We start from the raw sequence: 23274 nt of genomic DNA on the forward strand, positions 1-23274 counted from the left end.
ACGGAGAGCTTTAGCATCTTAGACCTAATAAAAATGTTGTTATTGTTACCGATTGTGCTATTGCAGCTACGTTGACTTCATTGTCTGAGTTTATCATAAATTCATCCTGTATTAGCGGAAACAACGTTCGCACCGTTAAGCCAGAAGCTCTGGAGAGCTCCGCTCGGAGCAGACGATCCGAAGTATTACATATCCTACCTTCGCTTGGGCTGCTGTTACGATTGTTGTTACTGATGCTTGCGACAAAACTCAAAAACTCGCTACTTATCTCCTGTTTTCTGGCGCGCTAATATTGCATTTGTCTATGTCCTGTTATTTTTCCCCGTCTTTATCGCGCTTTCTGAACCCTTAAACGGTGGCTGTTTTTTTTTTTTGTAAGAAAACAAAGACAAAATCTATAGGTCGTTTTTGTGATCTGTCGTTAAGTACAAAGAGCGTTTCTTCTTCGTTACATTAGCAATGCTAGACAGTTATAGCTAAAGCCGTGACTCGACAGACAGCTGGGTGAACCCAGGTTAAGACACTACCGTTTTCCGGTACTATGTCACACAGTTAAATGCGGAGCAACCGAACGGGCTGCTGTGGTGGATCCGCTTAATGGCTGTCGTGAACTATCAGTGGCGAAGTCGAGGAGTTTCAGTTTAAGAAGGTCTATGAACATCGGATCCTAGCTACTGCCACCCTCTACCGATGTACGCAATCAAACGCGACTGCGGTTTACGCGACCGACCAAAATCGCGGGACGCCAGGGAAGTGGCGGTGACGATTGAAGAGTGACTGCCAGAAGTACGACGTATGGTTATAGCGGCTAATATTAGGCTAGTTTGGCTATTTTCGGTTCACAGTATGCCCCAGTATTAACCTATGAGGTAGCGAAAATGAATTGGAAAGTAATTGAAATATCTATGGTGTAATCAGTGATTCTAGGGAGACACGCTATTTGCGTGTGGAAACTTTGCCTACCCATTAACTTACCAGTTTGTTATGTTAACATCACTGCTGGCTTTTCGGCCAGCGGAGCCGCATTGTACAGACTCTGATACAGCACTGAAATAACCAACTGTTTCATAACAACTTGCGATTTAGTGTGTTGTCATCATCACTGCCAACAATAGTACTTTATCCTTAAAGATTTAGCTAAATTCTGCCCGATTCCCCAGCCGAATTAACAGTAGGCTCATGCCTGCCTGATCTACAATCTCTGTCGAACGACAACGGAGACAGGAGGGGACGTCGCGGGCAGTGCTGAAGCAATCAGCTCAACAAGCCAATCAGCTCTCGACGCCAGCTGTCGCAAAATTGTGGCCAACAAGTGGGCGGCATTAGAACATAGGCTTGAACGGCTTCAAGTCATTGGGCAGAGTGGGCATCACGAGTAATAGGGTTTAAGCAGTCACAAGAGAGTAAAGCTACAGCAACTAGAGAATGAAGACAATCTGGTGAGTCTCGTCTTCGTCGTCGACTAATAAAAAACAAAGATTGTTATGCAGAGCTCAACAGCATTCACAGCAAAAACGGCACGGGTCGAGGTGGGGCGGGCGCGAGAAAAATTCTAGCTTGCTGGCCAATTCAACCCTAAAGACGAGTGAAAGAAAAATAGTAGATGATGAAAGCGTGTTTTTTTTGTGACGCTTCAAGTAATGCTAGCCTATGCTATTGGGCGCATGGGGTATCGGAAGACGTATAACGACCGCCGACAAGTGGTCCGATACGAAAAAGGTCAGTTTGCGCACGTCTGAAATATATTACAGCCGGTAATCGTTCACTAATCCGTCTAGTTCATTCTGCATGGCCATACGGGATAGCCGAAGGATAAAACTATCATACACGAAAACATGCATCGCTGCCGAAGGTTGCACGTTATCGGGAACTGTTATTTCAACGGCGATAACGATAACAATACAATAATCGTCACGATCAATCTGTCTCACATTATACTCTGTGGCTCGCAGCATTTGTCACGGACTGGGGTCATAGCAAAGCGTGGTAGTCGATTGGTAGTAGCCGTCGAGTGGGTCACATCCATATGTAGAGTATCGTTTATAACAGTTTAGTCAGAGTGAACGCACTTTACAATGGACCACGTAAATGGCACAGGCGGCAATGCCACAAAACCCATGCAGGACATATCAGCACTTCAGGGCTTGATGAGAGATCGATTCTAGGCACTCAGCGGCGCACCGAACGGAAATACCCGCAGGTTAATTTTTTTCCATTCGTTCGATGCGTAGCAATTGGATTGTAATGGTGTTGATGCTTTGTTTGCCGTTCGCTATTTACACAGGTTTTCCATCCTCGAACAGCTGGATGGATTACACTATCAGTGGCGCGCCATTGATTTTTTTGTCAGCTTGATTAATAACAGACCTGCGCAAGTCCTGATCCGCGTTTGGAAGCCGAGAACCGAACAATTTCATATCCAAAAATGATTGCATCGAGTGGCCGACACGCGTTGCTATGATGCTCTGCCTACGTGGGCATTTAGGGCATGGGACGCCACTGCTGATTAGCTTAATACGGCAATGCACTCAAGGAGAAGTTGATTCGTAACGATGGATGATTAAAAATGGCGAACAAAACAATGACGTTTCAATATTGTAATCAATACTATCAGGCCTGGAACTCTATACCTTTCTTTCTGCCATATCGATGAACGACGCCTTTACATTTCTAATTGATCTCAACGGCAAATCGTTTGTAGGCAACCTCGTGAGGTTGAAGCTGCCGCTACTAATATTTACAAGCATTACACATAGACAGACAAACGTTAGCCAACCGCATAGTACACCTGTACACTCCTCTTGCATAGACATTTACCCAAAAGAACAAAAAAAAAAGCACGTTACACGCGAACCCCCACAGGTAACAAGCAATTCTTATTACTGATAAGTTCCATTATAGACACAGAATTAGCAACGATCTACCTACCATCATCGGCCAACCCACAAAATGTTCAACTCTTAAGCGGTTAGTAGACGCGTAATCTATTGTTGTTGCCGGAAAGAAAAAGGTGGTTCGCGTCTCGTGCTATCGCTTGAGCAACGACGTGGGCGACTGGATGCCGCCGCAGTCGCCGAATACGCGTGGCTCAGCGAGACCCATCAATGAGCCGCACACAGCCATAGGTTATGGCTGTGTGCACCCTGTACATTTACCTACGTGCACGGAGATAGCTACGAAGCGGCTCATGGGCACGCGCACGTACACAAACGACCAGTTTCGTAATAATAGGCCTACTGTCACCATAACAACCACCCGAACACGCAGACAGATATGTTCGGTCAAAGCGCCTGTTTTTCCTGATGTTCTTGAATAAAACTTTCTTACCTTAACAGGTGGACGCGGGATGTCCAGGGCCATGTGCGCTGATGAACAAATGCTCAGGCCACTGACTGTCGTTTGTCCAGAACTCGTCGCTTTAGTAGCCGTCGGCAGCAGCAACGACAGCAACAACCGCAGCCACGCACGAAAAGTACATACAAGCACAGATATCAACAGGAACTAATACGAACGTCGCGCGATTTCAAACACGATCTATTTATTTTGCCTAACAATTATGGTAGCAAATGACACAACGTTATCGTCGATGCTGATCTCGTTTCCGTTAGTTAAAATACCAAGGGCACTCGAAGTTCGGCAAGTTCCGATGTATTATAGCTTGATGTGTGCGTCACTGTAGCGCGATAACGCGAGGCGTTATTGAGTTGCTTCACGACCTTGTACAGCTGCTATGACCACAACGAGGTGCAGCAACAAGGCTCGACTACACACAGGCTCAGCCAAGGGACGCTATAGTCCTGACTGTGTTCACAGGTAGGGTCCAACTTCGCGTAGGAGAAACAAGCTGGTGATAACGGTGAGGACGGCCCTCAACTAGAGAGTACCTTAGGCAGCAGAAAGTGGGAATGTTTTTATCAAGCTAGCCTTTGACATGCTTTTCCATTTCTGAAAAACAGGCAAGTTGTTTGCGATAAACGTATGGGCAAACTACTATGGCGTGTTATGACTTATGGTTGATGGCTGAATGTTGAGCAACATGAACCTCGTTGAAATTTTATACAGACGACACGTATTTATTTGTGCGATACTGCCGCATCGTTAATCACTGCGCTATTTCCAGACGAGGCTCGAATTAAGCATAGGGTATTATTCCTCGTTTTTTATGAAGTTTGCGATAACGACGACTTTCTTTAATCACATAAACCAATAAATTTCCTACTCACACCAACGTGTTAAGGTACTGAATTGTGCGTTCGTTGAGGCTCTTCCAATATTATGGAAACTCCTGTTTTGATCATTGTTTTGTAACGCGAATTTAGGTACAATGTCCACACGGCAAAGCACTACAGGTTTACATACACTGGGTTAACTTATCACAACTTGCACCGACATCACTTTGCAGCTGTAATGGATTTGGATAGCTTTCTATCGCAGACCGCAATGAGAAAAGTTCTTTGTCTGTAGAACGGCACCTCTTGTAATATTCGAATATTACCAAGGTCTCGCTATGGTCCAAGATACGCAAATGAACCCTCTCATGCCAAAACCAAAAAAAAAGCCAACGTAACCATCACTCATACAAATCCAATCGCTAAAATGCCCGTGGCGAGAGCGTTGATTCGCCTTCGGGCAATTCTGAATAACACTGAGGATGATTGAAGGCATGGAGGACTCGTTTCGGGCAGACAGCATTGCTTCGGACGAAGACTTCAAGTTCTAGCAAAAAAACAACTGTTTACAGAACCTCATCCATTCTACCTTATAGGCAAGGCGGATAATATAGTCAAGATAGTAAGCATATCGATAATAATAACTACATCGAACTTAAATGTAGCCCTGTCACGTACCGCTACAGCGGTTCGTACTTATATCGAGCCCAACGTAATGAGCAGGATTGAAAAATATCTGAAAACGTCTGCATCTCCTCCCCAACAGAACGAATCTTGGCCCCACTTACTTCACTCACTACAGGCGGGGGCTGAATGCAGTGAATAACGGTTGCTTTTCTCTGAATTAACCAGCGACAGATCGGTAGAAACATGATGTGAAGACACTCAAGTGTGATTTGCGTCATGATCGTCGTCATCAACAGTAGCATGATTACTTCACATTTCGTAGGTGTACATGCTACCATATTGATGGCGACTGAGCAATGATATTGGCAGTTCAGCCATGATTTATACGATGATACTCGTGACGACGTCTCAGAGGACTGTTACTACATTTGGGAATCGCGCCGATGTGTCCTGCTGCTGTCTTATAATTGGTATGGGATTGTCTCATAATTTATATGCAGATTCCAGTACACTCGCGTACTTGTAACGATAGAGAGTAGAGGCAGAAGCAAGACTAGTCCGCACGCGACAGCTGGGTATGTTGAACATGCGCCAGCGGAGAATTTAAACTCAAAACTTGATTACAAAAGGAGAACGATGTAAAGAGCCCAGCTAAGCAAGCGACAAGACCCTGTTAGGAGAGGCCGCGGGGCAAACGAAGCCGCTGGTCTACCTAGCCCCAACGGCGAAGCCAGTATCTGGCTCGCTCAATACGGCTCCGTGCAGCCATGCAAAATAGAATCTAGAGTAACAAGAGAACAACGGGGAAAGTTTGGGCTGGGTTTAATCGCGAAGTCGTTAGCGGTAAGCTAAAAGATCGGTTACGATTGCTGCTTTAAGCAGACCATGTCCACACGGTGAATATGTCGCTTAAGCAAACAAACTTACATCCGTTTATATAGAACGGGATAGATGACGCAGCGCTTGAAGTAACAGCAGCGGCGAAGCCTGTAGTCAAAGACAGAGCGGAAATGAAAGGGGGCAGATAAATGTGCGGCCAAAATGTCGGGGCATTAAGCTTTGAGGGAAACGATTGGGCGAGCGACAGGCGGCTGCTGGTGCAGATGGTTCGTTCGTAGCTGCCCCCTGCCTGTCTGAACTGGCATCGGTAGCTATACAAGCGGGATAATCTACTCATACGACTGATTCTGCTGCTGCTGCTGCTGCTGCTGCTGCTGTTTAATTGTAGCGGGGAACGAACGACAAAGTCAGCTAGCTTCTACCATCGACTTCAGCCTTGTAGTTTTCACGGGCTGGCTGGCTGTCTTTCTGACTAGATAGAATGAAACCAGCCGCTTTGCGAATTCCCATCCACAGGCGCTCAGTGCCCTGACGCAGGTCTAGTTCGCCGCATTAGCTGTTATTGTCTGTTTCTCTCATTCGCAAGTATTCATTCGGCATACCCCACTAGCCCCCAGCGACGCTTTTCCTCATCCCGTTCGCATCTCGTGTGCCGAACCCTGCTCGCGATGTCGCGCGCTAGCCTTATGCTCAGCACGATCGCAACTAATACGGACCCTTTCCTCCCAACTTAACCCCCATAATTTCTCCTGATGCATATACATATCTAGACATCTATTGCACCCTAGAAGCGTCAATGGATACATTTGCAATATATGGTAGCGGTGTAGGTGGTAATGATTATTATTATAGTGATATTATCACGATCCTGTTGTTGGTGATGACACTGTCGAGGATTGCACTCGTATTCTTCGCCCCGTTCTTGTCGTAGATATATATTCTCAGGCTGTGTTGTCATATAGGGCATCCTAAGCCTGAAATAAGATAGGTCATTGTTATGGGCTGCCGGGGCAGTTGGCTTTGCTTGTTGCGGTTACGATTGACGCCGATATATGTCTAATGTGTATTCTCGTCGAGGGGATTCGTCATTCCGATGATGGAATCGGTGCTTGATCCGCGCAAGTTTGCTTGATTAGCCTGCTGATAGACATGTAATAAGAACTAGCCAGGAAGGAATCAGGAATGAGGCATCGACGGAAGAGAGCGAAGGTCGAACTTGAAACGGCGGGCCGGTCTGCTTCTACCTGTATTGCCACGGCTGCCAACTTATTAAGCCGCTATTTAAGTGGCAGACGACAACATAGCCAACGTGCCAATACGTCTATAAACAACTTCATATTGTCCACTTAGAGCCCTTGGGGAAAATCGACGCCATCGATTGTTACGAGTGTGATGACATGAGGCCATTTGCGGTTTGATCTGATGTAAGATTTGTGAGGGAAATCGGCGATGGAGTGGATAACCCTTGACCCTTGCTTCGTGTTTGTTCAAGATCAAATTAGCCAGTGTTATTTGTGTATACATGTATGCTGACAGCTTCGCTAGCAGATCTGACTTGAACCCGTGCCGCGAGTATTTGTCAATAGAATATTAGTAGGTAAAAAAACACAGGCTGCAACCGAAGTTGAAACAAGAAGTGAAACAATCGTTATTAGAAATTAGTTATTAGAAAGTGGGTGTGATTTTTGCAGCGCTTAAGGGCTGACGAACAATCCCTTCTATAGCGGCCTTTACATGATGATTGGCTCTGAACTGTGTGTTGTTACTATCATCCTAGCCGCTCAACACTGTAGAGCCTAACTATGGTTACGTACCTGATCCGATTCCGAGTCAAAACAGAAAGCTCCTGTAGCCGTGTACACAAATAAAGAATAAACTGAATGCCAGATTCGAATTTTCCAATATTCATTGTTACCCTACGATTTTAAGGCTATCGGGTGTTCACAAGTGAAGCACGAGAAGTCACACTGTTATCGATTGAGGAGACCTTCTTGCGCCTTGATCTTGATTTCGAGAACCTTGCCAATGGTAGTTCCTCGGTGAGGTGTGCAGGGGTTGGATTTAATTGGATGAAAAAGGTATATTTGCTGTTGCTACAGCACGAACAGCTGGACTGATCACATGATTCTGAGAGGCAGGAGGTCGCGGGCAGCCAGATTCGGATTAGATCGCTCGATCAAGCCATACCCTAAGATGGTGAAAGTTGATTGGTTGTGAGCTTCTTCTTGAATCAGCAATCAAATATCATTTAGATTTCAAGTGGCAATACGATGGCAATCTGACAATACGGAAAGTGAAGATATAAATGAAGATAAGTGAAGAATTAAGAAACAGTAATACTGTAATTAAGCAACTGGCGTAAAATCTAGACTTATGATACTATACGTACTATATATAGGGTATACTATTCGATGTGTTCCACGTATCGTTTGTCTGTCATGCTGCTACAATCGTCAGTGAAAATGAAAAAAAAATAATAGCGAGCCGACAAAAAGAGATGATCAACCTGTTCGAAATTCGAGCCGACGAGCCGACCTAACCCAAAAGACGCCTGATCGAACCTTCCTGTTTCAGTGAAAACTCCAACTAAATGGTATATTTAGCGTACCACTTTAGCGGGCGCCGCGAACTTAAATCGTACATATATACATACGTGTATCGTTCTAATAATTTTAGCAGTCTCGCGAATCAGAAACTAATCGTCTTTCGCTCTCAGTCGTCATCATTAACATTAAAAACACAAGTAACATGACTTTTAGCAGCATCTTCACCCCAACATCGGTTGTCTACAGAAATCGGTCATTCGCAGACCCGAAAATCTGGCCATTGCCCACCCCTTTACTGCTCTGACGCGAACTCTGATACTTGGTACGCAATCAGTCCGCCGCTGTCGCTGCTACTCCGGCATTACTCCAGACACCGAACACCATCGAGAAGATATTGAGAAACGAACACCACACCGCCAGAAAGAATGACGATATCCTTCACAAGAACAAGTCCTCAGCGCTGTTTGGTAGCATTTTAGCCTTTCATCAAAGCAGCGACAGTATTAGCAGGCGAGATGCTCTCCTCGTATGTCTCGGGACAGAGATCTAAGGAACTTCGGTGTGATGAGTGCGGTATGTCTCGATAGGCGCGCATCAAAACAGGTTCTGTATAGAGGCAGCATGCAAACATCGGTACAAACGTACACAGGTATCTACGGGTGGCGTTGTCGCTAGCGGATTTGATACGACCAGTTGAGCCACTGACATCGTCTTGATCATCATCACGGTCGCCCTGATGCCTGATGGTAGTGGTAGCTTATAACAGCTCTGCCTGTCGACGATAGTTAACAGCCGACATAGCAGTTCACAGATGAAGCGACGGTTAGTCAAAGTTGAAGGATTTTACTTGATTCGTCCTTTGGCGAAATGCCTAGGGGTAGGGGGGTTTGCCCACAACCTCGCAATTACGTGATCGCCAACTAACCTAACCAAGCAGGCCGTATCGATTGGCTGACTCGAGCCGACTGTCCGTTCGATAGCGACGCTCAAGGCCCTTATACTGAGATTGTTATTATTGTTCAATGCTGACTCAAATCATCATTATCAAATGGACGTGAGACTGGCAGACGTATGATCAGAACGCTTTTACGTGTAACTTCGTCTTCCACCGCAGTCGGACTGATATTGCCACGACGTCATCATAATGCTGCAGAGCCTTACAGCAATTGGAGTGTTCTGCCCGATCTAGTCTAGTGATCTGGATTAGGTGAAGGCATAAAACGCATCATGCGCGGCTCGATCCGGATCCAGAAGTTCATAGTGGGTTATTAGATTGGACAAGAACCGGTTTGATGAAACAAAAATTCATGTAGAAGGGACCGCATTTAGGGGGAGCTAGACATAGAAAGAAGAGAACTTGGATCATGCGAACTATCGTCGTCAGCAGCAGAGGCAGCCTGGTGATCGCAGAACAGCAAACGGAAAAACCCGGACGAACCTATTCAAACTTAAACGGGAAGGGACACAACAGCCCAGTAGATTCAGCATCACAAGTGAGATTCGTAAGAGCTATAATTACCGCGCCCCTGATACGCATTGGCAGATGAGCATGGACATATGAACCTCCATGAAAATGGGAAGGAACTCTCAAAGCGCAGGCACAACGTTAAGTCTAGTGGTCCTAACCGTCAGGTTTGTAGATGCGTATGTAGATGGCGACGGATATTGATTCATATACGAAAACACTGACGAACACAGCGATATATCATAGAGCGATCCAGAGAACGATGAACAAAAGAAACAATCATTTGGCCAAGTCAATATATCCGACTTTTCTTTCAGAGATACTGTCAGAAATGGTGCAACACTATACGCCGATATTGAATAGATACCTAGATATTCAGATTAACTGTGGTGTGGGTGTTATTAATATATGTATACAAACGTAAACCAAATAGGCTGGATGATCGAGGTTAATCGTTATCTCTTTGCTCATATTTCCTACATTTTTCTCCCTATATAGGGACCGTCAAAAGTATTCAGTAGTACTCGTGTTGGACATGTTTCATGACACAGCCCTTATGAATGACATATTGGCATGTCTTTATAGTACTGTCGACAAGCAGATGATCCTGGCCGGTATTTCACCCACCTGCTACCAGTCGATAATACGATGAGCCGAAGGAAAACGTCTGTTGATCGTATTTGCTCCCCCTCCCTCTTTTTCTCTGCCTGTCTTTAAGTATTTGCCTGTAGATGGTTTTGAATTGAACCAGCGACGTGGTTGGGCGGGGGGGGGGCACGGGATGACCACCTTTGGCTGCCAGCCGGTAAACGCTTGACGGAGGACTCTTGGCCTAACGGGTAATGCGGTCTTCTGCTTTTTTAGAATTTTGATAACGACGATTTAAATAACGCTAAAACAAGCATGCTTATTTGGGTCTTTTATTGCAGTGACGAATTTTCAAGTGCGCTCTACTATAGTGCCGCATAGGTGCTAACAACTTTTCATCGATATTCGGGGCCGGCCACCTACGCATTAAACATTTTACGGACACCTGTTGTCTGGATTGTAGTGTATACACAACGAGTTGAATTTGTAGTATCCTCTGAGGAACATAGGCAAATTTGATGAAAAACGCGTTCCTAGACTTGAGTCCTAGCTAGATGTCCATCATTTATATAAACAAATTAAGCTATGCGTACATTATTTTTTCATTTGGTCTATTCACAAGCCTGTGTTATCCATCATAATAATAATAAACGAGTCCTACATTTTGCTTTATTAGCACTGTATATCAAAGCAAGGTCGGGGCATATAATGCACGACGCAGTAAGGCAAACCTATGCGGCTTGCACACCGGTGTCTTTCGCAGGGTAGTGTAATTGCGCTGATAATAATAATGTCATGAGTTAAAGCTGTGGGAATACGCTGCAGTGGTAACATTAGAAAAGGCGTTCATTCTCTCCATTAACAGACAGAGTAAACACGGAGGAATTGCGATAATTGTCTCATAATCGCTCATAACCCCCCTCAGAGCCTTTTGCTCTGTCTCTTATAGATATACTCCTCCATCCTTTCTGGTTTCCCTTAATGCAGACATCAACAAGCAACGTTGGATTGGCACGGGAGACTTTTGTATTATTTTAACTTCCGCCACCGCTCCGCCGCGTCCCGTTGGGTATTTGTCCACCAGGCAAATCAACGATGTCGGATGTTACCCCTTTGTCCCTTGTCCTATTCTGTTTCAGTTTTCGGTTGACAAGTCCAATTCTGGGCCATTAGCAATCGTTAGCTCTTATCTGTTGTAGAGGTCTCTTTGGTCTTGGTTTCATCCAAATTTAAGATTTAGCTGCCATTATTCTATGCATTCGTACTAAGCGCCACATGCGGGAAGGGGGGGGGGGGGGTAACGCTGAACAGCAAAATCTGTTGGCAGAGAACGCAGTAAAAGCCAATGAGGGAATTTATCGAAGACCTCGGCGACGGTAGATCTTTGCTTATCAGTAATTCGCTAATGAAGCAAAGCTTATTTCCTATATGTGCCATATGCTATCATATGCATGTGTTGTGTATAAAGCTACACAGGCATGTAGTATAAAGCTACACAGGCATGTAGGCCAACTTTTAGGCGCTATGGCACGAGCGGTGAAGTAAAAAGACGACGAAGTAGTCAGTAGTACATGGTGTTTATGTAAGATCATCGATGTTCATTCGCCGGCCCATATCTCGCCAGATGGATGATAGATGGGTACGGATGTAAAGATAGCGCGGATCGTTCGAGGATTTTTGTCCGGGCAACCCGCTTAAGGGTGCCTGGTGCACGACCTTGTGTGGCCTCCTATTTCTATTTATTCGCTTATATCAATTCAATCGTTTGGTAGATAAATGAACGGCTATATCGTTTGGACAGTGTGGCAATCGTCATTACAATGATATCGTACTGCTGGGGCAGTTTATAGACGGACTATTTGATAGAAAGCGACACTATGATAAATCAGAATTGAAGATCGAGTACAAACATCGCCCGAAATGCTGCGTGCATTATGATCTGTCAATCTATTTGTATGTAGATACTCACCAGGTACGTTACATGCTCAGTAGTCTTTAGGTCCCTAGCTTCTCGATGCATACACACCTTACATACTTTTTATACCTACATACTGTTTGTATCGTTTTTATCTAATAACACAGAGGGCGTGGAATAACATTGCAAAAAGTGTATTTTCAAAAATCTACATTCGCCTTGTGTAATTCTATAGGTCAGTACAGTTAACTGCTTAATTTCTAATATTGTCAACAATAACATATAGGATTTAGCGCTTTTTACGCACCCTATGCCTTCGAATTGGTGTCACCAATCGAGAATTTAAAAGATACTTGCTAAAAAGTTGTGGTACCCACCAAATGATTAAAAAATAGGAAATGGTCGACGAGTGAGCTCCAATTAATTTTATATTGTTGTAGTTCTGCGAGTCGGTGCGATCACAGACGGACCATAGAGTTTTGCTGTTCTATTCACGTTCAAGTTAGAGAGTATTACATCGGACGAGCATTCCTCCTCTAATCGCTTCGTTTTGATACCGCAACTCCAATTACGTTATATCTATAAAGGTAGACATGTATGCAAGAACGAATGGCCGTTGGAACGGCCTCGAAACACATCGGTGCCACAACCCGTCCTACTCGGCGTATAAATGCTCGACCTTCTCGTTCAGTCTGGTCGTTGACGCTGAAGAGAGTTTAGAGGACGCCGGACGCTACCGCAAGAAGGCTAGGAAAACATTCAATCACAGCTCGACTTAAACAGCATCCTTCCCTCTGCGGTTACTTGCGGGGCAATTCTTGAACTATTGAGCTATTGCTGTAGGGGTTGTTCTTCCTCCCCCTGCCAGCCCTGAGTTTGCTTTCTTTTGCAATAATTCCGACCCGTTTTGAAGGACCGCCACACTGTTTGAACGGACCACCCGCTCAACCGATTGCCTTGGATCTGTGGCTCAAGAGTGTCGTTTTCTCGCGTAAACATTAGAGAAAACTCGGATGATTTCTGCGTACGTGCGTGCGTGCGTGCGTGCGTGTGTGTGTCCGTATGTTTGTGTGTGCGTGTACTGCGCGAAAAGGTTTGCAGTCAAAAGCAGTAACCCTATCGGGCACATCATCTCGAGATGTGCTCACGTGCGGTGCATTTCTTTAAGTCGCCTTATTCGATGTCGAAAGCATGCAGGCTTTCCCTTTCAGCACCCGACAGGCGGTAGTACAAATACTGGAGGCCATGGCCATTAAGGTACTATAAAGCTTGTACTATCAACGGCCCGTTCGATGATTGCATCTATGGCTAACGGCTATAGACATTCAGTTGTTTGAACACTGCGACAGTGTGCAATAAAAGACCAGCAGAGGACCACGATCATTATTGCTGGACCGACTCTAGTACTGAACGCCGAGAAAGTGTCGTGAAATGGCGATAACTTCGTAGCTGGCCAACGTATACTATAGGGTTCGATGCGGGTGTTCTTGCTAGATGTCTTGTTTCCGATGGACTGGCGCGTTGACGTTTTATAACGATTTCCCTCTTGGCATTATTATTCATTTTTCATTACAACGCAACGCTGTTGGAGGTTGTAGAGAAAGACCAGTTTCGCTGTGAACGGGTTGTGGTCTTGCCATATCGACGCCACCTTCTACCCATGAATATGGACACCTATATATTTATTATATATATTAATGTATGATTCTCTTGTTTTTATGACGAGCTGTACTACAAGCCTATACGACTAGACGCCTCCCCCGCGTTCAAGGGATCAGGGAATATCATCGAAAAGCCAATCGTTTCAAAAGATCATTATTGCACAATATGTCCTTTGGCCATTCCCTCGTATCTATGTATGATCTTTGAGTCTACGTTCATCTTTCGGCTACAGTCGCATCTGGAATAATGCCGCTAGTGGCGTCGGTAGTAGTCGTAATTGTAGCTCAGCAGCAGTTGTAGGAACAATCTTATGTCGTGGCAGCTATCGAGTTCTCAGCATAGAGAGTCTAGCAAGTTAAAGATATATGTTCGTGTTAGAAGATTGCTGGATGCAATAGTGGATAGCCACTTCATCAAGATCTATAGAGATAAAATCATTTTATCGTTCGCTATCTTCCAACATACGGGGGTAAAGTTTACAGTTGCGTACGGAGAATGGAAAGTAGGAACCCGGAAAGATTGGTAGCATTTAACAGTCATGGCATGCGAAGCAATTTCATCTTTATTCCGGTCTACTATCACATCGAGTGACGACGCAACGATTATTAAAGTGCGATAGAATTTTTCATCTGTTATTCTAGGCTTCTGCGGTTTAGCGCGACGAGATAGTTGTTGGCTATTATTCCCTTGATGCTCTAGGTCGTCCCCTAATTTCTACCGAAACAACGCGCGTCATTCACTGTCTATCGGTGTCTGCCGCTGCCTGAGCTAAACTTTGGTTCGACCTCTGCAAGTTCTCGTCCTATTGGTTCCATGTTGTAGCTAATAGGTAAATGAACGACATCGTGTTCGCAGAGAGTGCTAGATCTTAATGGGTCGCAATTCCACTGTTCAAAGCTACGGCATGGATGCGGATAGATCTAGGAACATCACGCCAAACTGCCCTGTTGTCTGTCCTGTTATGGACTAGTCCATTTTTACGCCATACACATAACCGACGTTGCTATCTTTTATTGCTGTTGCCGGCGTAGACGGCTTCGCGGCGGAGTGTACCGCCCTCTCTTTCATTTGCGCACTCCATCGATTAGATTAGAAGCAACTTACGTTGACTCCTGGTATCATCGTGGCTGTTATCCCTGTACGCTTTTTGTGGCGCTCGTTAATTCGCCAGTGTGACTCGTTCGGCTATTCACTGGCCTCCGTGGCCGCGAATAGGACTGACGATGATATCAAACCGCAGTGGTCAAAACTTCTGCGTTAGCTGCATTGATTCGCAAGGTTTAATGTAAGTTGGATACAGGTCTAGCTAGTAATATTGCTAGGTATGTATCTGTGCGTGTGGTATAGAATAGAGAGAACGATCGATAGATACATCGACCTCTTGCGCGTATCTACCTAGCAGACCGCGTGAGCTAGTAAGCGACGATGATCGTGTTATTGAAGTTGGCATTATTCATAAAGTCACCATCGGTACGACCACATCGAAGCGGGTGAATATCGTCGACGGAGAACACTTAACGGGAAATTGCTCGATTGACTAGCGATTCTCAGAAGAAATCATGTCATGATGACTGCTGCTGCTGCTGCTACTGCTTCGTAGGTAGATGGGCAAAGAGGCAGGCCGGCCGGCCGGCCGATGAACCCCTCTCGGCCCATGATCAGCTTTCTCCCTGCAGCAATTCTCTGCGGCCACAATCCTTCTTTCGTTCCTTCGTCGCGAAGAGATCATCTAGTGACTAGACCAGCAATGGTCTAAGGCGATGGCGAACCCATAAATCGACTGACGGTTCTTACGGGCCCAGCCTATTTGAGACCGGTGTGAACCCGGCAACGTATGTTGTAGGTATGTCCGGGCCATGTAAGGGTATGACTGATATCTGCTTGAGGCTCGAGCTCGAAACAATACGGAAGAGGGAGATGTATGCTCCAGCCGCGGAAAAGCTTGGCGAATACATGCAATTCGAGTGCTCCAACAGGCGGGGGTAGTCGAAATTCATTCATGGGGTGATGAGTGCAGATCAGCCTCAAACTGATTGCCAGCTTGCAATGTCGCCGTTGTGGTACAATAGATATGATCTTAAGAACGCCTTGGCCGGCAAAACAGGCTACAGTTGGCGTCACATGTCATCGTATTAGTCGAAAAGAGCGACCACACGCGGTAAACAAGATAAGAGACGTTCGAAAAACGGCGGTCGCCAGGACACAGTGAGTGAGAACGAATCTGCTCTATAGTCCGCGTCAAGCAAACCGCATATAAATTAATATGGGTAGAAGTTTCCCTGTCCTTACATCTAGACGATTATTTATGGCCAGACGAAATGATACCTTCTAATACGTCGTAAACAAGGATAGAATCAAAGTTGATCGAAAGATGACAGAACGTCGTTGAAAACGTTTCGGTCGACGCTGATTATTGCTTTATCTCTAAACGCGGATCCATTTTAGCTTCGTTCGTATTGTCCAGCTTGTTCTTCAAGACATGCGTTCCCTGGCCATCATCTCCGCACAACAATATCGGATATACTTGTACAAGCTAACTCGATTCATCTAATAATATATTCCAGCTTTGACGCGCCATTCGACGATCTTCCCGTTAATTCCAGTTAGGGCTTACAGGAGCATTTATTGAGCGATTTTCACTAACGACAGCCAAGGCGACCTTCTCGCAGTCTGCGTTCGGTTCGTTCAGCGGCTCCAAGAATCATTTCTTTTCGCTCCTGAACGACCTGTATATATCTCTTGATTTCTTTTTCTTCGCCACTTCTTTCGTATCATAGGTATCTGCATATTGCTATCATCAGCATCCTTCCAGCGTCCATATGATGGCCATATTTCCCGTCGTCGTTCCTGTCATACGACTACTGGTTATAGCAGCAGTGGCCGTCTTGGTCATCAAGTAAAGAAATCTAATCTTCGGTAGCCTCTGTGTGTCTGGCTGTAAGTAGTAGCTGAAAGGGAGCTGCCGTCCAGTTCCATTTGTTCAAACGGGGGCTGACTAGCAGCCGTTAGTCGCAATGAGACAATCCACATGATATACCACATGACTATTGATATAGCCATGGTACAAGGACTTCGACTAGCGGCTGCTGCTACTACCGACCAGCGTAGCTCCATCTAGCAGCAGCTTCGTACAACGCCGTCATGATCGCTTTTAACTTCATATTTTGAGCCGTTCCAGCAAAGAAAGATAGCGATGCTGAGGAAGAGGGTGGAAAAGATGCGCTGGGAAATTGTCGCGATAATCGTCACACGCTATAGCAGTAGTACGAACGTATAAATCGCTAAAATGCTAGAAGTTCTTTTCCTTTATAATAGGTCGGTCGGATAGTTAATTGTTGAAGTTGAAGACGGACATGGATGAGTGCAGTATCATGGGCATGAAGTTGATACAGTCGAACAATGTAGTACCGTTGCTCTATTAATGATAATAGATTTTCATTCTGCTTAGGATAGGTTCAAATAATGAACGTTCTACGAATGGTAGCTTCCTTAATTTATGGGTCGAAATAAGTTAGTCCCTCCGTGCAGTGCGGTTTAAGCTATTCACATACAGTCTGGATGCATGGAGGAGGGCAGCTATATTTACTATATACTTCGTTAGTAAAAATTATCGAGTCAAATATGATGCCATTAAGAACAGTCTAAACGGTCTGTTAAACACCTGTCTGTAGTCTTAGGAATTTTGTATTCGTACATAACGTACAATTTGCCTGAGTTGGTGCATGTCATTATGAGCTAATCTTGAAACAAGTGATCTTAATAATAATAATAATAAGTGAAATAATAAAAAATCTTTTTCGGCTTACGAATATCTAACTTTTTGATACTACAGAAAGTATTACTAGACAAGTTACAAGAAAATTTAAGCATGTAAACACGAGCAGGCAGGCAGGCCTTTAGGCCAGCAACAAATAGCTATGACTCCAACTTGATGAAAACTAGTTACTAGATGGAACAAACTATAGTATGATGTTATATTTGAGCTTACGCCAATTGCGCTTTTAACTACAACAAATTCATGTTTGTTTTTCTACATAGCGTACCTTATGGTTTCTGTACTTACCATATTCTGTTCGACAAGATCTGCCGCGCACTCCATTCTGTAGGCGGGCACGGGTTCTCGGTTCTTGACGCGAATTGTGACGAAGTATTGGGATCGATTTTACTTCAAAAGGGCGCGTCACACGGCGCAGGGTGCGAGGCGTGTGCAGTAAACTACGACAGAGTTCTGTCACAGAAATTTGGGGTTCACACTTACACCTGGAGCGTCGTCATCTCCTAGCGGTTTTTGTCGGTGATACGTACCCTTTCGTCGTGTGGGCCTCGGCCACTTCACCGGCCTTTTTGCCACTTTTTTCACTTTCAATATTTCAGTTTGTTTTGTTACCGTTAATCGCCGTACAATCGCATACGCACGCACGGCTGTTTCTTGATTATCAATAAATCCAGCATTCGCCACTCGTTTTTCGTTCGTTTCACTTGAGTCGATAATCGGTATGTCCTGGATGTCCACTCCACACGTTCTAAGAGCTTTCCTTTTGTCCGTGTTTTAAATGCACGAGGAATTGAGTACTGTTTCCACAGCCACACACACACACCCCTTCACAGCTTCACCTATGACGAAAAAAAGGTACACGAAAGATGGGGTGAGAGGTTTCGTTGACTCTTCTTCTTCAATCTCACAACCTACACATGTACACAATAATTTGGATCTGACGATTGCATGAATCGCACATATTTTATAGTAAACCTCGATTGCGCAAACGACCTAGTTCTATTTTCAATTGAATTGTGCTACCGATAAGTTTTATGTTTTACTGGCCGATAAATGAGATCGCACTTTCAAGTTACCAAGACAGTTGTACACGCCCTAACTTTGGGGTAGATCCTTTGAGGTCACAAGTACATGGCACACGGCAATCTACATGAAAGAAAAACCATTCTACACTTTTTTACAGCTATTTCTTAAGCTATCTAGCACGACCACAGCACGAGCACACTCCAGACAGCGGCTATGACCGAGAGGTACGTCGTTGTCTTGACGTATTTACGTTCCGTTTTTCTCGACGATGCCACTCACGGTACGTTCCTCTCTCCTTCCGGGTACTGTCAACCCTGCATTAGTCACTATCAGATAGCCAGTCAAGCCCTGTTCGATCGATTTGTCTGCTTGTCTGCTTCAACAGTTACTGTCTGCCGCGCTAAACAGTAACAGCAGACAGATCTTCGTTCCTGCTTCTACCCAGAGGAGATCAACGCGACAGCTACCTCTGCCTGCCTTCGAGCACTCATACGTCGCTGTGCTGCTGATGTTAGACGGTGCTGCCTCGTCACATGTGACTCTGGTGAGCGGCCCGCGCCGGGTCCCGCCGGAGGCGGAGTATCGATGCCTTAGGCCCCGCCTCTGCTGACGACATCAGAGCCCTCTACATCCCAATCAAAACGGACGCGCCGGCGGTCGACAGCCAACAGCGAGCCGGCCGATGCCGCGGACATAATAACGGAGGGGCGATGCTGCCGCTACCGCCGCCGCACCTACGACTAATAGCACAGATCTGCGTTGATTTTGCTGCGATGCGTTGATGTCGTCCACTGCCACCAGTCAGTGGTCGCTGCTACTGCTTCACTGCCAGCGGAGGCACTGAGGCTGCTGCCGCTGTTGCTGCTACTGTTGTAGCAGCATCACTCAGCGTTCAACTGCTCTCTACTGCTTGGAGCTCGGCGATGTAGCAGCAGCATTCTCCCTTGGTTGTGGTTCGCTGGGGCAGTGGGGCCGCTGCTTCGTTGTCGTGGCGGCGGCGGCGGCGGCTGCGGCGGCGCGATAGTCGCCGTTGGTTGGGATAGGCAATTGATCAGTCGTAATGCCAGTCGCCGGTGGATAATCCGTTGTGCTGCCGGTGATCGCGGCGATGGTAGTAGAGTGGCCACGCACCGTATAGGGGATTGCTGGCTGGTGGCCAATATAAACAGCGCTTGATAGTGGGGGCAATACGGTGTTCGTCGGCGCGGGCTAATGAGACGGACAAAGGAAAAATAAAAGGAGGACTAGAAGGCTGAGGTCGTTGAGGCGGCGGCGAAGCAAGTGATCGGTAGGCAAGTAACTGAGGTAAGGAGCACAAGCTGGACGCAAGTGGAGGTGGGGGTGGGGGGGGAACGATGGGCGCGGAGAAGCGAGTATGAAAAGAATGGTTTGTCAGATGAAGCAAAATTGCGTTATTCGGATGCGTGTTATGTTGCGCTTCCTTCTCTGTTTCATTCTATTTGAGTGAATGGGAGAAGGGCAAATCAAATGGAAGGATGAAGGCAGTTATTCAACTCTTTGCCCGTTACTACGCAAAGATAAAATCGCTTGCAGCGATGGTTGCATAGACAACGGCTGTTTGCGCAGCTACGGGCCGATTGCTGCGAATCACTGGATGGGAAGGGAGCTATGGGTAGAACTTTAATGGCTGCTGCCATTAATAGAAGTTGGAACAGAGGGCAATCGTGAGGAACGTATAGAAAGAAAACATCCAGATGTAGGACACCGACTTCCTTGTCCTACCTATAGAGTAGGAGCTGAGGAGGAAATGAGGAAATCGCGCGAGAAAACCTGTGAAGAAACGAAAAAAAGTTTTCGGTGAGCATAAAACTCAATAAAAAAGCTCTTTCTTTGCTTTTTTTGTTTCTAATACAGATTCGTTGTAAGGCATAAAACAGTGACAGAGAAAGACGTGATTGGAGATTATATGCGTCTGCCGGGAACTAAAGCGGTCGGCGTCGTCCGAAAAAACGTCTGTGGCATGTAGATTGTCTTGACTGAGCTACAATCTAAGCTAATTGTTGGGTGGTATCTGTTGTAATATATTTATTATTATTATTATTATTATTTAAAAAATTATACGGAAAGAAACGATCAAATAGATGCACCCACAAATATACGTCTTTGGCATGTGGAGGGGTTATCACGTCAGTCGGCCGGCCGTGTGTTTTTACACACGCCGTTCATGTTCATGTAGACTGCGACGGTGCCAACGACGCCAATAAATGTAAACCAATGGCGTATGATGGAGGGCGGGGGCGGCCAGATTAGATCGAAAATTGCTGATCCAGCGTCGATTATGGCCAATGCGGACACCCAAGTGTAATGATTATTGAATCACCATGGTTGTATCAGCAAAAGAGACGATTTGATAAAACCGATATCCATATTATCGTTGTCAGAGAAGTCAAGAAGAAGACAAGAAAAGCTTCTATAAGGTATAACACATTAGATTGTACCTATAATGCATCTGCTTGCTTTTGGCAATAGGACAAAAATAAATTGAAAGAGGACCACTGAACATGAGATACTCTGGTGACAATTCAGGGAGAATGCGTGCCCAACACGTTACCTGTTTTCGATATAATTTATCAATATTTAATATTCAGCGAATTCAGTGTCAGTCACACTGTATTAGTTATAAACAGAATTGCTTTAGTCTGCAAAAGTCGCCTACTCAAATTCAAAACGATGGATGTATCCCCAATGCTACCTGCTAGGAAATGAGACCCATTAGATACTTGTTCAACTAGGTCTACTGCCTTGTATGCAGGCCTCTACGCAAAAGCGAAACGAAAAATGTGGCGGCATCCTGCACCGCTTTAAAGATTTCATGTTAGATCCTTGTATGATTTTTGTCTCATCTCTGTGCTTTTTGTTTACGTTTTTCCTTTTTATCAGCCCTGCTGTCCGAAGTATCGAAGTAATATTCGGTAAACATATTTGTACGAATGCGTCTTTACATATAATTGTAGAACCATTAGAAAGTAGACAACAAAGCCAATAGTTATTTTCAAGCGAGAAAACCAGATCAGAGCTTCTTTCTCTGCTCATCATTTAATTGAACCCCCTTCGCCCCCAACTAGGCCTGCTGCAGACAAAAAATAAAACTACAATATCTATAAAAACACGAAGTTTTTGACTTGACCGCCTCCAAAAAAGCTATCCATCGAACGTTATGACACGGCACGGTGGGCAGGCGCGCATAACCTATGCCGCCGTCATCGAAATTCGGTCCACAATAACGGCAGGTGCCTGCCCTGAGCGTTTTCTCCAGCGTCTTTGACTGCTTTTCGATTTATGATCATCGAATAGCTTTTGTTCGCAGCGGCAGAATGGACGCAATGATGATAACTTCAAAAACGAGCCAACGAACGAATAAAGAAATAACAACGAAAACTTCAAACGGCGCTATTCCGGCGTTTGGGCGCCTCACTCCGATCGAGCACAGGCTTCCCTCCTCTTCTCTTGGCCGGAGCAGAGTCCTCCCTCTCGAAACATAAATCCGAATTCAGGAAAAGCGAAAAAAAGGCAACGCCGAAGCCGTCGACGACGACGACCACTAGGGGTCAGAGCAGGAGTCGCTTTTTTGCGAACAGCAGAAAATCTGAAGGGAGCAAACATGTTAAACCAAATAGTCAAGGAGCTCGCGTTCAGTAGATCAGACTGAATGAGAGACAGAAAGAGAGTGAGCAGTGCGAGAGAACTCAAGGGACTCAACCATTAAAAAACACAGGCAACAACGGCCTGTTCTGCTGTTGTTTATTCTGGCGTGTCTGTAATCTGCGTTAGTTACGCCGTTTATGGTGTAACGGAGCGATCCTATATTGTAGATTGCCCAGCAGTGCTCTGGTAGCCTGTGTGACTTCTTGAATGTGCGTTTGTGTGCGAGGATCAGCCGTCATTGCTGACTCGCTTCTATTATTATTACTGCTATTATGATCGCAGCCAACGTCCATGCTTTTTTTTTGCTAGACGATGAGGTTTAGTGACATGTATGAAAGAAATAACGATAGGTTTCAGAATGGGGCAGTGCGAGTGTAGCTTCATTCATAATTATTCAGTAGTTTTATTGTACAATACATATATAATTGTTTTTACTGTCATCATTGTCGTTGGACACTGCAGGCCGATCGCGGTTATGTTCGTAATGGGTACTGCTTTATTACGTGTTCCATGCATGTTTGTATGTTGTATGTTGTACATATATATATATATATATATATATATATATATATATATATATATGTATGTTGCAGTCACACATGTTTCGACATCAAGTACATTCTTACATTAAATTATTCACACGTCACTAGGACACCTATACAGTGCTTATAAAATCACCAAACAACAATTACATAAGTAACCAGCCCTCAAGGGAACAGGCGCATGCCGTGTAGATGTTAACAAATGGCTATATTTTTCTACGTGGACCATCATTTACTCATTGATGCCCATGATAGATTCAGAGAAGTTTTTTACACCATTAACATTGTTGATTCAACAAATGAACCAATCCCCCCAGTTATGATTGGCCGTTCGATCATGTTAGGCTAAAACATCAAAGGTAATTTTATCGTCTATTGCTACGCCGATTATTTGCCAGCAATAAAACGAAAAATGCGCACGCTACCCCCTTTTCGCGATCCGAACTGCCCTGT

At 45.1% G+C, this 23274-nt stretch overlaps 1 protein-coding gene across 7 annotated transcripts in view; it reads right to left on the bottom strand.

Moving 5' to 3' along the window:
* The window catches only part of LOC111251626 (uncharacterized), a 123791-nt gene extending 104454 nt beyond the window's left edge, over positions 1 to 19337 (bottom strand). For 3 of the 7 annotated variants that reach the window (XM_086990585.1, XM_086990588.1, XM_086990586.1), the window contains exon 1: positions 17876 to 19321. In XM_086990585.1, the coding sequence (XP_086846711.1) occupies positions 17876 to 17911 (36 nt within the window). In that variant the 5' untranslated portion in view covers positions 17912 to 19321. Of the gene's footprint in view, positions 1 to 17875 lie in introns of all 7 variants that reach the window. The other 4 variants (XM_086990584.1, XM_086990589.1, XM_086990587.1 and 1 more) reach the window with 4 other exon arrangements.
* Positions 19338 to 23274: the final 3937 nt, after the last annotated feature.

Source organism: Varroa destructor, unplaced genomic scaffold (assembly GCF_002443255.2).
Source record: "Varroa destructor unplaced genomic scaffold, Vdes_3.0 BEIS01000005.1, whole genome shotgun sequence".
Classification (NCBI taxonomy): Eukaryota; Metazoa; Arthropoda; class Arachnida; order Mesostigmata; family Varroidae; genus Varroa; species Varroa destructor.